Source organism: Cordyceps javanica, chromosome 1 (assembly GCF_051103115.1).
Source record: "Cordyceps javanica chromosome 1, complete sequence".
Taxonomy (NCBI): domain Eukaryota; kingdom Fungi; phylum Ascomycota; class Sordariomycetes; order Hypocreales; family Cordycipitaceae; genus Cordyceps; species Cordyceps javanica.
In genome coordinates, this window is record NC_139295.1 from 8,022,755 (window position 1) to 8,041,168 (window position 18,414).

Here is an 18,414-nt window from a genome sequence, read left to right on the forward strand (position 1 = left end):
GACGCTATCCGAACGATGCGTCTCGACTGGTCCATCGCGGGTTGTGCAAGGAGTTGCAGTGGTCATCATTTCCGTCACTCAAGTCTAGACCACGAAATCGGCCCCAGTGAGCGGCTCCGCCTGTCGCGGCCCGCCCCCGGTGACGGTCAATCAATCCGCACCCACAGGCGGAATTGGTGGAGACGTGGTGGGATTAGATTACAATCCAGCTTTGAGTCTCTTATTTCACGTCTTGCGCAAGAGAGGCAGTCAGATAGTGAGAGCGGCATGGAGAAGGACGTGGAGAGACGGTAACCATGCGGTAGGTCGCCGATGTCAGAGTTTGTGCATGTGCTGACATGTCGATTTTTGCTCAGCCGATGCTTGTCCGGCTGGAAACATGACCGACTGGCAGAAGCAAACAAAGGAGCCGGACCTTGGACCGTGATCTGCCTGTCTGCGTACGCGCCCCTGGCCTGTTACGGTATTTGAGGTGGAAATGAAGGAGGGGCCGGCGTTGCTCCGTTTGGCAGCGAAGCACACCGTCACTGGTCCGTCAGCCAGCCGGAGGTTACTTTGCGGACAAAAGAAGTCGAATCAAAGCGAGCGCGCGCGAGGACTACATGAATTAGTGTCTCTGGTGAACCGAAAAAAGCAAAGCAAGTAGCCCAACGGCTGGGTGTCTAGTATGGGGACCGAGCGGTTGTGGCGTCATGTTTTCTTTTGTCGGTTTCTCGAGTTTAGTGATCCATCACACGCAGGTTGATTGATGGACAAAGGGATGGGGTCGAGGACATGCCATACAGGGCATGTTTTGTGTTTCTGCGGGCTGTTCGTCTGAATTGCCGCTAGTTCACGTCGTATCGTGTCGTAGAGTGAAGAGACAGCACGAGACATAACGGAGAGGATATTACCGGACGCCGGAGCAAAGGGAGCGGGTGAAGGACGACCTAGCTAGTGAGCGAGTCCTGGGGTTGATTGATGGAGGAGAGCATGCACTCTGTCAATCTGCATGCAGGGAGGAGTGTTGTGGACAAAAGGCGCTGGCTGGAGAAGGAGGGGAAAGACAGAGAGAGTGATGGAAGGGGGTTTTCAAGACACAAGAGATAAGCTCGCCGAAGTTATTTTACAGGGGCACATGGAGGGGGATACATACCTACATACCAAGTACCGACCTATAGGTAGGGCGGGTGGTGGCAGTTGAGGTAGTTGAATGGCAGCTCGTTGGTGGTGTATAGGGCATGTGTGGCTGCCGCCTCAGGGGAGCTACAGGGAAACCACAGAGAGTCCCAAGCAAGCCACAGGGGACCAACCCACTGTATCTTTGTTCCCAACACACGCTGTCAATGCCCCTCTAGCCTTCAGGGGAGGAGCTGCAGCCTTACTTGTAGCACAGCGCTGTCTCTGTCCGGCATCGCCGCTCATCACCCGCGGCTTCTCCGAGCTCCTCCTCGCGCCGCGGGGAACAAAAAGACACCACGCCGTCGCCTCGGCCGTTCCTGTCCCATCCCGCATCTACCAGTCCTCTACCACTACCTATGTGATCATTTGCACCTGGCCTCGTTCCCGCGACAAGCACACATACACGTCTGCTCTTGCAGGCCAGCGGTGCCAGCGGTGCCTACCTACCCGCGATGCCGCCGTCCACCAAACGACGGCTGGCGTCAGACGCGGCCGATCCCGACAGCACGCCCAAGCGGCAACGCACGGCTCTCTCCACGACACCAGCGGCACCCGCCTCCCGAGACCTCATCTCTGGAGTTTCCGACGAGCTCCTTGTCCGCGTTCTCTCATACATGAGCGAGCGCACCCTTCTCGACGTCTCCCTCGTCTCCAAGCGCTTCCACGCCATCGCCTCCGACTCCCAGCTCTGGCGCCCGCACTACTACCGCCGCTTTATCCTGCCGCGTGCCCACCGCATACCGGGCTTCAAGACGACACGCGGCTCCACGGGCGTGCATCACTCCGCCGAGGGGAGCGTATCCGCCGGTGCCGGCCATGGGGCGTGGCGAAAGCCCGCCTCGGCCAAGCGCTGGGACGCTGCCCGCACGCAAGTCGTCGACTCGGTCGACTGGAAAAAGCAGTACCGCCTACGCCATAACTGGGCCGGAGGTCGCTGCGCTGTCGAGCAAGTCGAGGTCTACCGCTCGGAGGAGAAGCCCGCCGCTCTGACGCCACCGCCATGGCAGACACTGATCAAGGTCGTCGAGGGCATCGCCGTCACCGCAGATGCCGTATCAGGCCTGCGCGCCTGGGACCTCCGGACGAGACAGACCATGGCGCAAGCACCACTTGAATCGCATCACCCAGAACGACTACGGCCGAGCTGCCTGGCTGTGGACGACGCTCGTCTCCGTAGGGGCCAAGTTGATGTCGCCGTGGGGTTCGAGGATGGTACCTCTGGCATCTGGCGTCTCGACGCCCACCAAAACACCATGGTCCTACTCTGTCGCCAAGAAAAGAGTTTTCTCGGCCGCCTGCTCTCCATTGCCTATTCATATCCATACCTGCTGACAGCCACACAACTCGGCTTTATTGCACTTTATACGTTTAATAATCATGGCTTTGATAACGTTTCCGATGCCAGCGACGATACTGACGGCGAGGCTGCGCGGGAAGCAGCTTCACAATCCCCACAGGATGCCGATGACGAACAAGTCACCCTACCGCCTCCATATCTCCTCACATCTCTCAAGTCACACAGCACCCAAGGCCCGCTATCTCTCTCTTTACGGAAAAGCGCGTCGTCCGTCGTCGCATCTATCGCATACACTTTCAATACTGTTGGCGGCTGGTCCATCGGCATACAGGATCTTGATATCAGACCATCAGGGGCGGTAACCTCTCGCCTCGCCACCTCCTTACCTACGCAAATCGGCTCCAGCCGCTCTTCGCCCTCCTCCTCTCCGCTGCAACCGAGCAGCTACGACTTCGCCACTGTCGACGATGATACTGGGCCTGCCAAGCTTCGATACAGCCACCCATACCTCCTGGTCACGCTGCCTGACAACACGCTCGTTCTCCACCTATGTACAGCGACCGCAACATCCCTCACGATTTCCTCCGGTGTGCGCTTATGGGGTCACACATCAGGAATATCCGATGCGGAGATTACCCCGCGCGGGAAAGCCGTCAGCGTTAGCATGCGGGGCGACGAGATCCGCCTGTGGGACCTGGAGGGTCGATATACCCCTCGCAGCGTCGCCGTCCGGCCGCGATGGCAAGACGCCGTGGGCAGCTCATCGGCCGAGCAAAGTCCTGCTGGCAGCGCGCCGCGGACACCGACTCGTACCGGTTCTGACGACGGGCGACGCAACTGGGTCGGCTTTGACGACGAGGTCGTGTTGGTCCTGAAGGAGGCGATTAATGGACGCGACAGTCTTACACTTTACGATTTCACGTGATGGATGGTTATTAGAGCTTATATCTTTGGATACCCGCATGTTCTTGATAAACATGTAAATAGAACAATATATTCGGTGAAACCCGCATTCACTTGATAGAAAAGTGAAACCGACATGAGACATGCATCAGACATGAGCAACTCTGCATACGTGAAAACCACGCTCCAGCTAGGCAGCAGAGTCATCAAGTTGTCCAATGAGCCGCGCGGCGAGCAGCTCTCACCCCGGCTCAGCAATGCCCCAAGGATGAGCTCAGAGCGTGCGTCCACCTCGATGCTCATTCCCCAAAGCAAGCAATCGGAAAGAATCATCTCTCTTGAAACCAATTGCAAGGCTCAGAATCAGTGTTTCTGAACCCACTTGCAACTTGCTTCATGTTTCGCGCTCTGAGCACGCCGTACCGACGGTTGTGTGGTCCATGGTTGGATCTGCTGTTTGCGCCCTTTGAGCTGCGCACATGCCAACGCTGTACACCGTCCAAGTGCTGTTTGCTTCGCCTTTACGAAGAATGAATAAAGAAGCTATTCACGCGGGAGCCGGCTCGCTCCTGCGACGAACCGCTCCGTCTCGCACGCCGTCTAACTAGTTGTGCGTTGAGCTAGCCGCCACACGAGCATACGGGAAACCAATCTCTCCATGTCCATCCTCAGCCTTGTGATTCATCAGAGCCGAACCACGATGGAAGTACTGTTTTGTGATTGGAAGGGCATTGGACAGGGGCCCTTGACCGAAAAAAGGCCAGAAACTCTTCACTTTTCTGCAAATTCTGCATGGCGCGATACTCGATGCTGCGGTTTGGAAAGTCTGGAAAATATTGCCTCATCAACGACATCAATTCTTTCGATTCGTCTTTATTAAAGACATACAACTTGCCTTTTGAAAATTCATAAGCTTTATTAGGCTTTGATGAAGTGTCAGAGGATGCGCAGTGAATCGAGCCAGCCTTTGCATTCAGGTCCAACGGCGCTGGCTCGTTCACGGCTGCGTTTGCCCCCTCCTCTGCATTATTCTCGTCGTCTTCATGAGCCTTTTCAGCTCGGCTTTCATTAAAATGCCCGAAAGCTCTGATTTCGACGAAACGCAGCGCATCTTGCTTTGTCAACTCGCGGGCTGGCTTTTTGGTATTTGCGATGTCCTCGAGTTCCGCTGGCATTAAAAGCCAGGTCGGTTGCCATTCATGCGCCAATGACAGCAAAGCTACCGGAGATGTTTCGAAGACAAAGGTTGGGAAACTAGCACTTCTCAATATAAACCGCCGCCTCTGAATACGGAGAACCGTTGTGCCTAGTTGAGCGTTATGCGTCGCGAAGCTATTGCTAATTGCTCTTTGATGTTCTGGCGGCAAAACCCCCATTGAAAGGAACAATTCCCAGGCACTTAGGCATCTCTCGATACCTATGTAATATCTTGGCTTATACGATATCCCAAGCTCAATCGCACGGCAGGGTTGGTTTGGATCGGCACCCGCTGCCAGTAAAGTATGTATTGCATCGGGCTTGGCAACAAGCATGGTGCCCATCACCGCGTACCACAACACTTCTGTCAGCAAATGTCGACTCGGGGATGCTGTGCGGATCCAGTGCGCGATGTACTGGGACGCACCCATCCAGGCAGCAAAATGCGGAAGTCCAAAGGCTTCTAGCCTTACGGAGTGAAATTCATCGTAGGGAATCCAGCGATTGGGAAATTGGATCTCGCCACTTTTATAGCCCGCTGCTATCAGTCTGTTGGACACAGACTGGCAAAGGGCATATATTCTTGGGAGCAGATTCTCAGGTACTTGTCCAAGGGCCTGCAGCTGTAGCATCATATTCTCGATTCGTCCGAGAAGCAGACTCAGACTGTCGCCGATATTCCTGCTGCAAGGGAATATGGGTAGCATACCGAGAACTCCACAAGAACAGTTGATGATTTTCAAAAGAGCCTGCTGTCTCCAAGCAGGCCCTATACTCTGGATAAAGCTGGCCCCATCACCGGTAAATAGTACATCTTTGACAGAACGATGAACAAATGTCACGTTGCGGCCAAACTGTAGCAGTGGGTGGCTTGAGCCTTCCAGGCCTGCTTCTAAATGGTTTTCTGCAGCATGATACATCGGCCAAACCGAGTAAGATGGGATTTCAAGAAGACCAGCCGCGCATATTTCTATCCGCGAGCGGAGCGTAGTACACTTGGTGATGAACGCTTCGCTACTGAAATACGCCCAATCTTGGGCTTCGAAACGCGTCCAGACATCCTGATTGATGAAGAATAAGTCCAGTAAGGTCGGCCACTGTATATGTTCTTGGCAAACGGATATGACGGAGAAATATTGGCTCATCTCATCCATGTAGCGTGGGTGGATTTTGTCAATCATCTGTTGGAACAAATCGGCAATGTCCTTTGGCGTGTCTTGCCTAATCATTCGTCGAATTTCTTCCAAACTGTCTCCAACTTCAAAACTCATCTGCGCTTCCTTTATGACCAATACGGCCCAGAGAAAAACACCTTGGGATCCCCCCGCAATACAGTTCAGTATAGTGTCAAATTGCCTCTCTAGGGCCTCACGACGGCGCAAATCGAAGAAGGAAGTCAATCTAGCACGCGCTGTAGCGCGTATGGCGTTTTGGTTAATATCGGCCAAATTGAGGGATACCAGGCGCGGAAGCTTGACAGGAAATTCTGCCGGCCGACTGGAGAGGCAGAGCTTGACTCTAGGACAGCTTGCCAAGAAATGTAGGAAGTTTTGGACCTCGATCTTATCATCAGTGCACTCATCTAGTGCATCGATGACGATGTATATGTAGACAGCTGTGGGAAGACTTGCGAGGGCGTGTTGGAAGAGCCCTACAGCCCGCGATACCACCCAGTCGTCGACGTGATGAACAGCGGGCTGCGAGGGTAGCTGGCTCTTCAGAAGCGTCGTGTCGATGCTGTCCTGCTGCTCCAGGAGCTGCCACAGGAAGGAACGGACAAGCCCAAGCATCGAACGCTGGAGGTGGCTACCCGGCTTCCAAAAGAAGTGACGCAGCACCACGACCCTCATGCTGACATCTGAAAGATGCGCACCCGAGACTGCGGTGGCAGATTCGGTAGCCCACCGCAATAATCGCTTTGACGTCTCTTCATGGCGAAATGCATACTTCATGATGACGCTTTTACCGGTACCGGCCTTGCCAGTCATCCAAAACACTGGTTCATCCTGGGCCAGCCACGTCGAGAAGGCGGACTCTCCACTCTCGTCGACATCACGGTTCGAGGTCATTACGGCCCGAAAGATGAAACTGCAGGACATTTCTTCGGCTTCCTTGATAGCCTGCTCACGAGCAAATATTTCAGGAAAGTAAAGGCTGTCGAGAAGAGCCTTGAGCTGTGCTGTACGCGCCGCCTCTGCCAGGGTGGTCTGATGCTGGTGCGCGATATACCCCTGCGTCTCCAAGTTGAGCGCTTCGAACCGATCTTTCATTTCCACGGAAGTGAGCTGCTGGTGTTGAATGATGGCATCTGAAACCTTTTCGATATCATGTCTCATCTCCCGGCGCAGCTCGTCAACAGTGTCATGGCCACGGGATATGGCTTCCAGCACGCACCGCATCTGCGAGTCAATCTTGTCATTGTGACGCAGCAGAAGAACAGACTGCGAGCCCAGCCTCTTCACTATGATGGAATCGATGAGAGCCGAGTTCTTCTTTAGCTGAGACTCGATTTCGCCAATCTTCCTGCTCTTGATGACAGTTGCGACCGTCAGCAACCAGGCGGGCTTTTTCGAGTCCCGAAGCTTCTGGATCTCCAGCCCAAGTGACACCGCCAGCGCTCTGCAATCCTCTGAGATTTGCAAGAACTCGCGGTCCTCTTTGGATGTTGCCTCGCCGCAGTCGCGAATAGAGACAGACAGCACTGCCGTGTGACTGCTGATGAGCTTGGCGAGGTTATCGCGTTCGACATTCGATATCGAGGTGCCATGTTGCTGAATGTCGCGAAAGAGCTTGACGGCTTTCCACCCGGTTTCAATAATCGTAATAAGTGAGGAAACCAAGCCGAGTGCCGTGACGGGGTCCATGGCGAACCTGTGCTACCGCCGGTCTCGAGTATGCGGCTGAGCCAGTGTCACAGAACTCGAATGCGCCCGGGAGGGGTTTATTAGAACTTGTGTGCATACATGCAGCCTATCATGCAGGCTGGGCCAAGCAGCGAGCCCTAAACTTGGTGCCTGACAGCCGCATTTGACCTTGCGGCGTTGGCACGCAGCGCCTGATCAGCACCATCCTGGGATCTCCTGGCGCTAGTTCTTGTACCAAGAGTTGCACCCGGGAAGGGTTGGTTACTTTGGCGAAGGAGGAGTCAAACACCAATGAAGAAGATCGGTAAAAAGAAGCTGGAATAGACTAGTGATGAGTTGGAAAAGTCAATATAATTTTCACTAGAGTAGAACGTAGCCTGACTCTTAGTTCCCACCCCTAGCTTAATTCCTGGGTAAGGAGAGGTTAAGATGGACGTGGAACAGACGTGTGATACAATATTTATAATGTTTCATTATAACGACGCCTTAACGGAGAAATTTCTATTAAGACTAACCGAAATTTTGTATGAGTCCCTTACCTATGGTCTCTCCCATGTCTTGCATGTTTGACTCGCGCGGTACGGCAGATCAGTTAATCTCGAAGGCGCAGAGAATTGGTGAGTGAACGCTCACTAAGAACCACCGTGAACGTGGCTTTTACACGATGGCGTGCGTGGTAACAGAAGACCTAATTTGTGCGGGCTTTATTTGTATCTACGTAGCCATGACACCCCCATATCAAAAAGCTCGGAACACGATCCGCAGGGTCAAGGCGGCACGACTATGGATGTGATAAAAAGGTCCCGAATACTCGGTAGTAAATGTATCTCTATAGGCTCAATATATGACATGCAACCCAATACGAATACACAGAAATGTATATATACTATAAGGACGAGGATGATCCGATTTGGAAGCGTGAGCTTGAATGTAGATTCCCAGTCCTGGCCAACTACGCGACTGCGACGAGGAATAACCAGTGAACAGCTTGTTAGGGCTTCTGGTTTCCTTCAATACAGCCCAATATACTGTCCTTTCGGCATCGTTTCATTCTAGCGGATACCAGATGGTCATTTGGAGCCTAAATAAAGTGAATCTTGTATTGTTTCAAGCTATTATGATGGAGTGGCCATGACGTTTAATGTCATCTGCCGATTCAAAGCGGCCCTGCTGTTACTTACTACACATGTGCAATTGAACCGCGATTACGCAGAGAATTTGCTGAAAGAGAAGGAAGAAGAAGACTTCTTCACCACTTTCTAATGTTTTGGCTTCAGTCTTGTATTCTTCTTTTTTCGAATGCCACCATTCTCACAGGCCCAGCGTCCTCGAACTCATCGCGAATCAACTTCGAGATGAGCGACGTTCTGTTCGGCGTCATCATCATCGCCCTCGCCACGACGCTCCCGGAAAGTTCATCGCCCGTGATCAGCGCCCCATCTCGGGCAGCCGGGGATCCTGGTCGCCAACTGCGCCGGCAGCAACATCTTTCTGCTGTCGCTGTGCGGCGGCATCGTCATGACGGCGACCAAGGGTGACCTAGACAGGGGCCGTATTGAGTTTTTGAGCTTGAGTTCATTTGGATATCGACTGCAGCGTTTACATTGACAGTCTGGTTTGGGGCGCGGTTGGCGCGCTGGGTTGGGGCTGCCGTGTTGGCGTCGTACTTGGCATTTAACATCGTGGAAGTCACCGTCGTGCACAAGAAAGAGCAGTAACATCAAGGCTTTCATCCTTTACTTTTGTTTGTTTGCAGGTGTGTGAGTTTATCTTTTCCATAACAGTGAGATATATTGAAGCAGTGGTACTATTCGAGTCTCATATTGCTCCGCAAATCGATACAACTATATGGAAAGAATCTGCAGTCTTGACCGTGCGCAAAGTCATTCCAGAAAAGGAGGAAGCGTGGCTGGCCATGAAATCTCTTACAATTTATGGCATAGAGTCGCCAATCAGCTTGTCAAAGTTCTTGGTTCCAAACGGCAAGTCGGCGTCGCCAAAGTTGTACTCGTCCAGCGCCTTCCATGCCACGTCCGGGATCTTCTCATAGCCGAGGATCGGCTGGTCGCCGCCCTTCTTGCCCGTGACGCCGAGGTGGTGGTGCGTGACAATCTCGTTCTCGTACGCGATCAACGGCCGGTCGCCCTCCCACGAGACGGCCTTGTCGCCGGCCTTGTACTTTTTGTACCCGCCGTGCGCCGAGATGGCGACGCCGAGATACGCGGCGTCGGCGCGCTCGCCGTCGAACCACAGCACAATGTTCTCCCAGTCGTGGCGGTGTCCCACGCCCGGCGACGTCACGTCCTTGGGGAAGTACCACGAGTACATGAGGCCAAACTTGCCGTCCTTGACGGCGCCCCGTGCGTAGACCTGGCCCTTGCCAAAGTCGCACTCGTTGGAGGGGCCGCCGTCGCCCTTGTCGAGCCCGTCGCTAAGAGGCGCCGGCGTGGTTAGCCTGAGTTTTGTTGCTGCGCAGGACATGAAAAAAGGGAATCGGGGCAGGGGGAGGAGTAGACGCACTTGACGTTGCCGTCCTTGTCGACGGCCGGGAAAGGAATGCATCCGTCGTGGACCTCGAGGAACGGCTGGTAGCGCTTGTACAGCTCGCCGCGAAGACCCTCGGGGAGCGTCTCGGGGAACTCGACGACCTTGTCGTGGGCAAGGCGGGCTTTCAGGGCCGCACCGGAGGCAACGATTGCGATGGCTGCAATTCCGGCAGCAAATTTGGTAAAAGTGACCATTCTGAGTATTCGGAATGGAAGTTTCGAGGTTTGGAGTTGAGTAATGCGTGTGTGCAGATGCTTTGATGTTCTGTAGCTGGGTATCTGATTGTTTCCAAAACATGACTGGAGGGAACAGTCTCGGATATTTATACCCTTTTCATTACTCTGAAAGTATTTCTATTCTGCAAGCATTGCAAGTCAATTACATCACTGCGTCTATCCTCACCATGCTCAAGACGCTCGAGATCAGAGAAAAACGAGAGCATCGTCGTGGTGAGCCTCACTCCATGCACCGTCCTCTCCCAATGCCAAAATAAGGCAACACCGAGGGCTGTACAGTGTTCTGAAACTTGTTTATCTGATGATCTTTCCGGCTCTTGTCGTGGTCTTACAACAGCTTATACCATCCGTCAGTAGCCTGCTGGCCATCGTTGCCCGGCCCCTGCTCAGCTGGATCAAGCCGGCTTTCGGTGTGGCTCGGACTGCCTTGCCAATATTTCTGAGCTCCAGGCAGCTTTCTCTTGTGCTTGTAAATATGCATAAAGAGCTACTTGAGGCAAGAGCTGCTCGGCGGCGGCCGAAAGTAAGCTTGAGCGGCATGCCGATCGGGCGCTACCCAGCCTCATTGTGCCGCAGCAAATAAGCTCGCCAGCATATTATTGGGAAAGATATTGGCCATAGCTGCTATTCTCTGTGAGACATGAGTGTATGGGTGCTTAATAACTGCTCGGTAGGCGCTCTCAAGTCGAAAATGCACGTAGTGATGATTACGCAACCCGGCTGGTGTCGCATTACCACTGGAGTAGGTGAATGGCATGCACAGCCCTTATATGACTCTGCAGCACAGCCTTGCAAAAGGTTGCGTGCTGCTCTGGACAATTGATTCCCGTGAAATGACTTCTTTCGGCTTATTCATACTTGTTTCTCAATGACAACGTGATCGGGCATGACTTTGTCAAGTACCCTAGAGGCTCGTGATAGGATTGATGAACCTAAATCATCAACCATATAAGCATTAAGTGATGTAAGAAAAGATGAGCTGTTCTCTATGAAGTATTTAGTTGAATTGAATCCTTCGAAAACTCAAACATTCAACCAGCACAATCTCATGAAATGCTTTATATGATGGCGCTGACTTTTGGTGATGCGTTCACATCTGTTCAGTCTCCCAAGCAACGTTGAATTTGCTGTCAAGAGGGCGTATCAACGCGCAATAGGAGACTCCTGTGTTCAAAAATTCCGATAAAGTCAGAGTGTAGAGTGTTTGGGTTGTAGATAGGTCAAAAAATGCCGGGAAATTTTTTTACAATCTCACATGGCACCAAGTACCCGGAGCGTAACTTTGCTACCAGTAACCATCCATCCACACACCTATGCATGGAGAGTCACAGCTTTCGTTAAAGTGAGTTGGGGACGTTCTGTTTTGATTTCCTGCAGGGCCTTTTCTTTTTACTCATTACACGCATCTGCTACGATCCCGGCGCTATTCAATCCCAGATTAGAGCTTCAAACGATGAAAACGTGAAGCCTCGTACTCTAGTCCCGGAGGAGCCAATTCCCATAAAGAGCTGCTTGCCAACGCCTGCGGACAGTGCAGCAAGGTGAATCCCGGCCGACCAGAAGGGACGCGCGAAGTGCGACAGCTGCGCCGTCGGCGGCGGGGACGTCTCTAATATGCGGAACCTGCGTGGTGGACGACATGTCTTGTGCGGATGCAGCGCAAGCAATGGGCGCTGCACGTCGATTGTGAATGCCCAGAGATGACTCGGGGACATGCAGGGCTGAGGCGTAAGGGTTTAAATGACTCTGTATATGGAACCGAGTAAGAAGTAGAACGAATTCTTGCTCTCCCTCTCCGCTGGTTCGGTGGCTGGCACGCATGCCATCCCGGCCGAGTCAGGGATCATAGGGACCACGATCCTCTGCTTTTGTCTTGGGTGAGCATGTTGAAGAGTGTGACTGGACGTTGAGGTCGCCCTCCGCGATCTAATTTTTTGGCGGCCTTTTCTCTCTCCGTTTAATAGCGGTATAAAGATGGCACAAAGAAAAAAGTGATTCTAGCTTCAGTCTTGCTCGAGGAATTTCTTGCCAAGAAGTGAGAGCATGCCGGATTGGAGGTATAAATAGAAATAAAAGAAGAGAAAAAGAAGAGGAAGGGAGAGATAGTCTCTGCTGAATTGTCGCCGAACTGCCGCTACATTTGCCGCCACGGTGCGGGCTGTTTTCTTTTTCTTTTTTTTAACCGAACAGACAAGATATTTAGTCAAAAGTTGCCGCTTCCTATTTGACTCGTTTAGAGCGTGTTCGGGTCGCGTCACGGGTCTGTGATGCCTGTGATGCCGCGCCGACAAGTATGACAAAGTTTCGAGTTGATGATGGCCCGGGCATTGACTTGTGGGCGCAGGCTTGGCTCAGCAGTACAGTCGTGCTTGAATGAAATGAATAGAGTGTTTTTTCGGGGTATTTTTTCGGGGTGTTTTTTCTTGCTTTCTGGCTAGCTTTGGGAATTCAACATGTAAAGAGGGAATGTATGCACGGTCTACCTGGCAGCCTCGTCTGCCATGCATGCAATGCTGACAGATTCCAACAAGTATGTATATATTGCTGGGACTAGCAACTGGACAGCCTTGCTCCGCGACACCATTATGCCTACAAGTGACAGGAAAAAGAAGGTCTATTTGTCAAAGAAAAAAAAAAAAGACGTCGGCTATCCACGGGCGTAGCTGTAGAAGAGAAGGATACCGAAAGGATGACCGACCCAACTACGTACAACCTTTTACACCCACCCTATTCACCTCCCCAAAGGCCAGCGTTATACATTCGTCCTCGCGCATGCGTGTGCAGGAGGTTCGACGCCGCCACCGCCGTTCTTCGCATCTACACTCCGCATACGTTTGCCCCCCCTCCGCCATGGCGGCGGCGGCGGCGTCGCTCCCCCCCCTCCTCACCCCCATTCTACAAAACGATAAGAAGAGCAAGCTGTGCCCGAAAGCTGAATCTCTCGACCGAGTACTTGGCCCTCTGGGGAAGAGAAGAGGGACAAAAGGAAATAGTGCTCGAACTTGTCTCAGATAACGAGGTCGCAGAGCCTGTCATCTGACCCCCCCCCCTCCTCTAGCGTAAGTACACCACACCTACCGGGCACCACCACCAGCCCAGCCCCTCGGGGGGTTGATGAAGCAGATTCACAGAAAAAGAAAAACCACACACACACAAGTCTGTAGAGTCGATAGATTGAGTTGCAGCGCCCTAAAACGTGGGGTCGGTCGTTGCGTAGGAGGGGAGACGGGAGACGACGGGAAGAAGAAGGGGGGGGGGCGACATCATCTGTCCCTGTCACGATGTAGCATTTTCGTTTTTTATTTTTATTTTTATTTTTACACCGCCCATGGAAACTCGTGAATTTTGATAGTGTGTTGTGTGTGTGTGTGGGCAGGCCTGGGCGTGTGGTTATGATTCGTTCTCCAGACGGAACGGCCTATAGTTAGTGGACGGTTGGAACAGCTGATGACGGGCATGCGCCATGATGGGTGGCGGCGGGAGGAGGACGAGGTTCACGGGCTCGGGTTGCCTGTTTCATATATTTTTTTTTTCCTTTATTCCTCAAGTGTATCATTTCCTCGGCATCAGCCGCCCAAATAGTTTCTTTGTCACTGTCTCTCCGTTCCAAAGATAAAAAAAAACCAGACTTTTGGGCCCAGATGATGAGGATGATGATGATGTACTTTGGCGGTGGCGGAGGCGGCGGCTGTTTCTCCCCTTCCCCCGCCCCCGTTTTGTCATGCCGTATCCGATGAACTGCTGCACTGTGCAGTTTGTGGTGCTGGGTTAGACTAATAAGCTAACTAATACAAGCTGGACAGTGTCTGTCTGTCTGTCTGTCTGTCTGCCTGTCCAGCCGTCCGTCCGTCTGTCTGTCCAGTGCCGTACCCCATTGTCCTGCATCTTGTTCGCCTTCATGTGAGAGAGTCCTTCTGCTGCAACTGACTGACTGACCGTTCCGCTGCGGCCAGGCTTTCCAATTGCACATGATCATATGTTCCAAAGCCCGAGAAAAAAAGGAAAAAAAAAAAAACCAAGGCTGACCGGTTCCGTCTCGGTGGCCGAGTCAAACGGCTCACTCATCTGCTTCGTAATCAACAACGGCATCGTCGGGAGGGGGAAGGGGGGGTTTCCTTCTCACCCCGTCAGCGTGACAAAAAACTGCCAAAGAAGCATGAACCTAATAAATCGTGGAATAAAAATTGGATAATCAAAATCCACGGTCCGGTCGGGGGCTGACAACGGCCAGGCGGTAATAACAAACCCACCCCGACGCTTCACATCTTGCCCGTTAAATCCGTGTAAAGCCATCTATACAAAGCCAGAGAGAGACAGATACGGGCGCATAGCGGGTCGCACAATGTTCGAGTAGACGCCAATCGACCAGAATTGAAGCTCTTATTAGGCAATGTTCTTTTTTCTTTTCTCTTCTCTTCTTTTGCTTTTTTTAAAAAAATTGAATATCAGGTCAAAAGACCCAAATCTTTCCTCGTACAGCGCAACTGCGTAAATGGCGTCATGTCGCAAAAGCACTTACACGCGCGCTCAAGGGGTTGCTATGCTGCTGCTGCCGCCGATACCAAGACGAGAAACAAAATCATATTCCATCATAAAGACACCATCAATGCCCTTCCTTCACCATTGTTAGAGAGACACTCTGGACCCAAGACTATCCAATTTACCAAAACCCAGGCTTCTTCTCCCCCCGTATCGTCCACTCCGTAAACATGCCTCTCCGAACCCGCCCCGCCACCGCGTCCCGGTCCTGGCTCCAAATCATGCTCAGCGCTTCCTCCGCCACGTCGGCGTCGCCCTCCTGCAGCGTGTCGACCGCCTCCAGGTCTCGCACCACCGTATACACCCAGTACCGCGAGCCCTCCCCGCCCTCGGTGAACAGGTAGCGGTGCCGCGCGTTGTGGCCCAGGTTCTCAATCACTTGCTGTACCGTCGTCACGTCGGCGGCCGGGACCACGTCGAACCGCAGAGACTTGACGATGGACTCGCTTGTGCGCCAGCCCGCCGCCAGAGAAGACACAAGCACCGTGCCTTCCCTTGCCGGTCTCCCGGCCTGCCACGACGGCGCCATCTCGAGCTTGACCCCGCGCCCCTGGCCGTGACGGAGCTCTAGCAGCAGGGCCCAGTGGTTGGGAAGGTCGCTTCGGATCTCAAGGCCGTCTTGGTAGAGTCCGGCGTCATCGCCTTCGTCGTCCGAGTCGAAAATTGGGTCGTGATCAGAGTCTCGGCGTGCCCTCGGTAGATACATGTCGGCGCGGTCGCTGTACGCGCAAATGTGCACGGCGGCAATGGGCTCCGCTGCATCGTCTTCGTGGAAATACGACAAATTCCAGTGCTTGTCCATGCCTGCAGCACTCATCAAGGAAGAAGCCGTCATGGCCAATGTGCAAGACTCGTCAATATCCATGTGCCTTTTATTTCTCTCCTCTCTCTGGGCTCAATTTGCTGGCCATTCACCGGGTGGGGGTGGTGTCGGGACCCAAGACGCCATGTCGCGGGCCAAGTCGCTGTTATATATGATTCGGAATCAATTGGAAATCATTCGCCTCTTGTACTGCTTGCCGTCGACTCCAAGCCTGCGACTGTCGAGCGTACAAGAATGGCGTTGTGCAAGGTAGTGCATTGTGCGACTACACAAAGGTCAACGGGAATCGCGGCAGGGTGGCCATGCTTTTAGATCCAATCCGCAGACAAGAAGAAGAAAAACAGGGCGGAAAATACTGGGATAAAATCTGCTGACCACGGGTGTGTTAGATTTACGCCGCAAATTACTACAATCTTGTGCTACAGGCTGCCCTTGAGCTGCTGCCGCGTTGGAAGCTATAAACCGTTCTCATGGTACGGTGCACGGGGCGGCAATTTGCTGAGCGCATCGGGTCGGCTTGCGCTGCGGCGGGCTGGTAAAATGAGACGGAACAACCTCCGTAGGCCATCTAATTGGTCCGCTGGGAGAACAAGTACAGCTTTTTTTTTGTTTGAGGTTTCGGGATGTGGCGATGACGCGATGCAGGTTGCCGGTCTGGGGCAGGCCTGTCTCAGGTCACTGTTACCGCGTCGTTGCGTGGTTGCGTACTTGGTTTGGTGGAAGCGATGCGCTTCTGCAGAACAAGACTCTGAAATGAGGCGACTGCTAGCGACGGGGTGCCCGGTTGACGGAGGACAAGACTCATAAATTGAGAGAAGACTTTTTGATTCAAAGACTGGGCCGACTGGTGCGACTCGAGTCAAAATTGCAGCTGTGCGACCTCGACAAGAGGGCACAGGGCGCGTCGGGTGCCGTTGCACGACGAGTCGCAGTTCAGCTTGTCCTTTGGGCGCGCCATTGGGGCTACAGTATATGATACGCACGTAAAAGGCATGGCCCTTGATTGTATGGGCTTTGTCCGGGTACCTTTGGGCCAAGGTAAGTCGGCCTCTCTGTATGGATTACAGGTGAGACGACCAGTTATAGACCAGGCCCGGGCTTGCGTGGCTGGGGGGCTGGCTTTGTCCAGGTCCCTCTGGGGCAAGGTGCTCCCTACAGGTGAGACGACTGATTATCGGGACGCATCTCTGTATGAGCGAAATATCGGCCTCTTTTCGCCGACAAAAGCCTAACAGTGCGAATATGATTGATACGACACTCGGCGACGACCTTGCCAATCGACACTGGGCGCGGGCGGGCGCGCAGACGAGCGTTATCGATATGCCCCTCCATTTCCAAGGCAATTACGTAGCAATTCCGGACAGTTACCCCTCTATTGATTTCAAGGATGCGCTCTGGTCGTCGGCGCAACACACCCACTTCTGCTGCAGGGCGATGGATAAGGCCATAGACGTGCAGTAGCCTCATGGCGCTGGGTTGTAGAACGGGACCCTGATGGGACTGATGGGACTGATGGGACTCAATGGGACTGATGTGAGGGGAAGGATATGTATGAATGAAATGCTTTTCTGCCCCCGTCGGTCGGTGTCTTGCCCTCGTCTTGGCAGCGGCGCCCAGCCCATCCAACCGGCGGCTAGTCTGGAAACAGGACTGGTCCAAACCGCGAGCCTCCCCCCCCTCTCTTTGTCTTTTTTTTTGGCCTTTTTTTTTTTAAAAAAAAAAAGGTTCCCGCACTGTTGCTGTACTGAGAAGGGGCTGATGATGATGAGAGCTTTTGGTTTCATACTTTGAGTGGTGGTGCCTGGGGCGGTGTTGCTTGTTAGCGTCACTTGTGAGTGAGTCACACCCCCATTTTATTGCCCGCCAACCAACCAAAAGGCGGGCGGACGCGTGGAAATGGAAACAAAAAAAAAGCGATGATGAGCCCAAGTATCAGTACACTTTGCCTCTGGAGCAACAACGTTGGGGTGTGTGATGATGATGCAGCCGACGCTAGTAGGTCGAGCCAGTACGTGCAGGCTCGGGCTGGCGGTGGTGGCGAGCGAGGCAGAGGAGATGACGCAGTCACGAGGGCGCCTTGGGAATCTGGTCCTACTAGTCTAGAGAGGCTAGCGGGCTACTCAGTACTTTGAGGAGGGGGCTTGGCCGGCTGCAAAGGTCGGATGGGGTGTCATTGACCAATGGTTTATTAGCGTAGTGTGGACGGCTGGTGGCGGTATCTCGCATTTCATCTGGGGTTGATTTTCCTATCCCAGCAACTCGATAAGGATGTTGCGAGCGATTGCGACACAGGGACTTGTCGAGCAGCGATATCCCTGTTTGGTACGAGGCGTGGCCGCGCAGAGGCAATGGATGGGGACAAGAGCGTCCCGACATGTCGCCGCAATGCTGGGGAGTGAGTGTTGGATAAAGCGTAACTAGTCTGTAGAGCAGAATTGTTGGCGCGCCTCCGGCCGAGGCAGGCTGGCAGGCAGGCTGGTGACAGAGGCCGGCGGCGGACTGCCACATGTGTCTTGGTGTGTGACGTGAAATGCGCAGCACCGTGTCAAGTAGTGGAGGTGGCAGTTTGATGATACTGTGAGCACTGAGCACCTACTGAGTATGTGTGGGAGAGTGTGAGAGCAGGCAGTTTTGGAGCTGGCCAGTCCCTCCGGTTGTTCCTCTGGGGAAGTGAGGGCAGCTCTCTGGTGAGTGGCCGGTTCTTGGCCAGGGCAGCCATGGCGGCCATGACAGGCAGACGCGAATCAGAGCAGGAGGGGGTGCGACGCATGAAACGTTGATGAGCTTGCTGGGAGAATGGTGAATGGTGATTTGCGGTATACTGGCGGTCACTTGTGGTGATGGATG

General features: G+C 53.4%; 4 protein-coding genes across 4 annotated transcripts; 1 reads left to right on the forward strand and 3 right to left on the reverse strand.

Annotated features, from left to right (window-relative positions):
• Nucleotides 1–1,613: 1,613 nt before the first annotated feature.
• On the forward strand, nt 1,614–3,383 carry V2A60_002449 (uncharacterized protein; the record flags this gene model as incomplete). The annotated part of the gene is made up of 1 exon (XM_083253800.1): nt 1,614–3,383. One exon carries the CDS (start codon nt 1,614–1,616, stop codon nt 3,381–3,383), a length of 1,770 nt encoding a protein of 589 aa, XP_083109926.1.
• Nucleotides 3,384–5,926: 2,543 nt separating this feature from the next.
• Nucleotides 5,927–7,422, reverse strand: V2A60_002450 (uncharacterized protein; the record flags this gene model as incomplete). Its single annotated transcript, XM_083253801.1, has 2 exons — nt 5,927–5,959; nt 6,019–7,422. 2 exons carry the CDS (start codon nt 7,420–7,422, stop codon nt 5,927–5,929), a joined length of 1,437 nt encoding a protein of 478 aa, XP_083109927.1.
• Nucleotides 7,423–9,354: 1,932 nt separating this feature from the next.
• On the reverse strand, nt 9,355–10,163 carry V2A60_002451 (NPP1 family protein; the record flags this gene model as incomplete). The annotated part of the gene is made up of 2 exons (XM_083253802.1): nt 9,355–9,853; nt 9,943–10,163. The coding sequence occupies 2 exons, from the start codon at nt 10,161–10,163 to the stop codon at nt 9,355–9,357; spliced, it is 720 nt and encodes a 239-aa protein (XP_083109928.1).
• A 4,702-nt stretch (nt 10,164–14,865) lies between these two features.
• On the reverse strand, nt 14,866–15,579 carry V2A60_002452 (uncharacterized protein; the record flags this gene model as incomplete). Its single annotated transcript, XM_083253803.1, has 1 exon — nt 14,866–15,579. One exon carries the CDS (start codon nt 15,577–15,579, stop codon nt 14,866–14,868), a length of 714 nt encoding a protein of 237 aa, XP_083109929.1.
• Nucleotides 15,580–18,414: the final 2,835 nt, after the last annotated feature.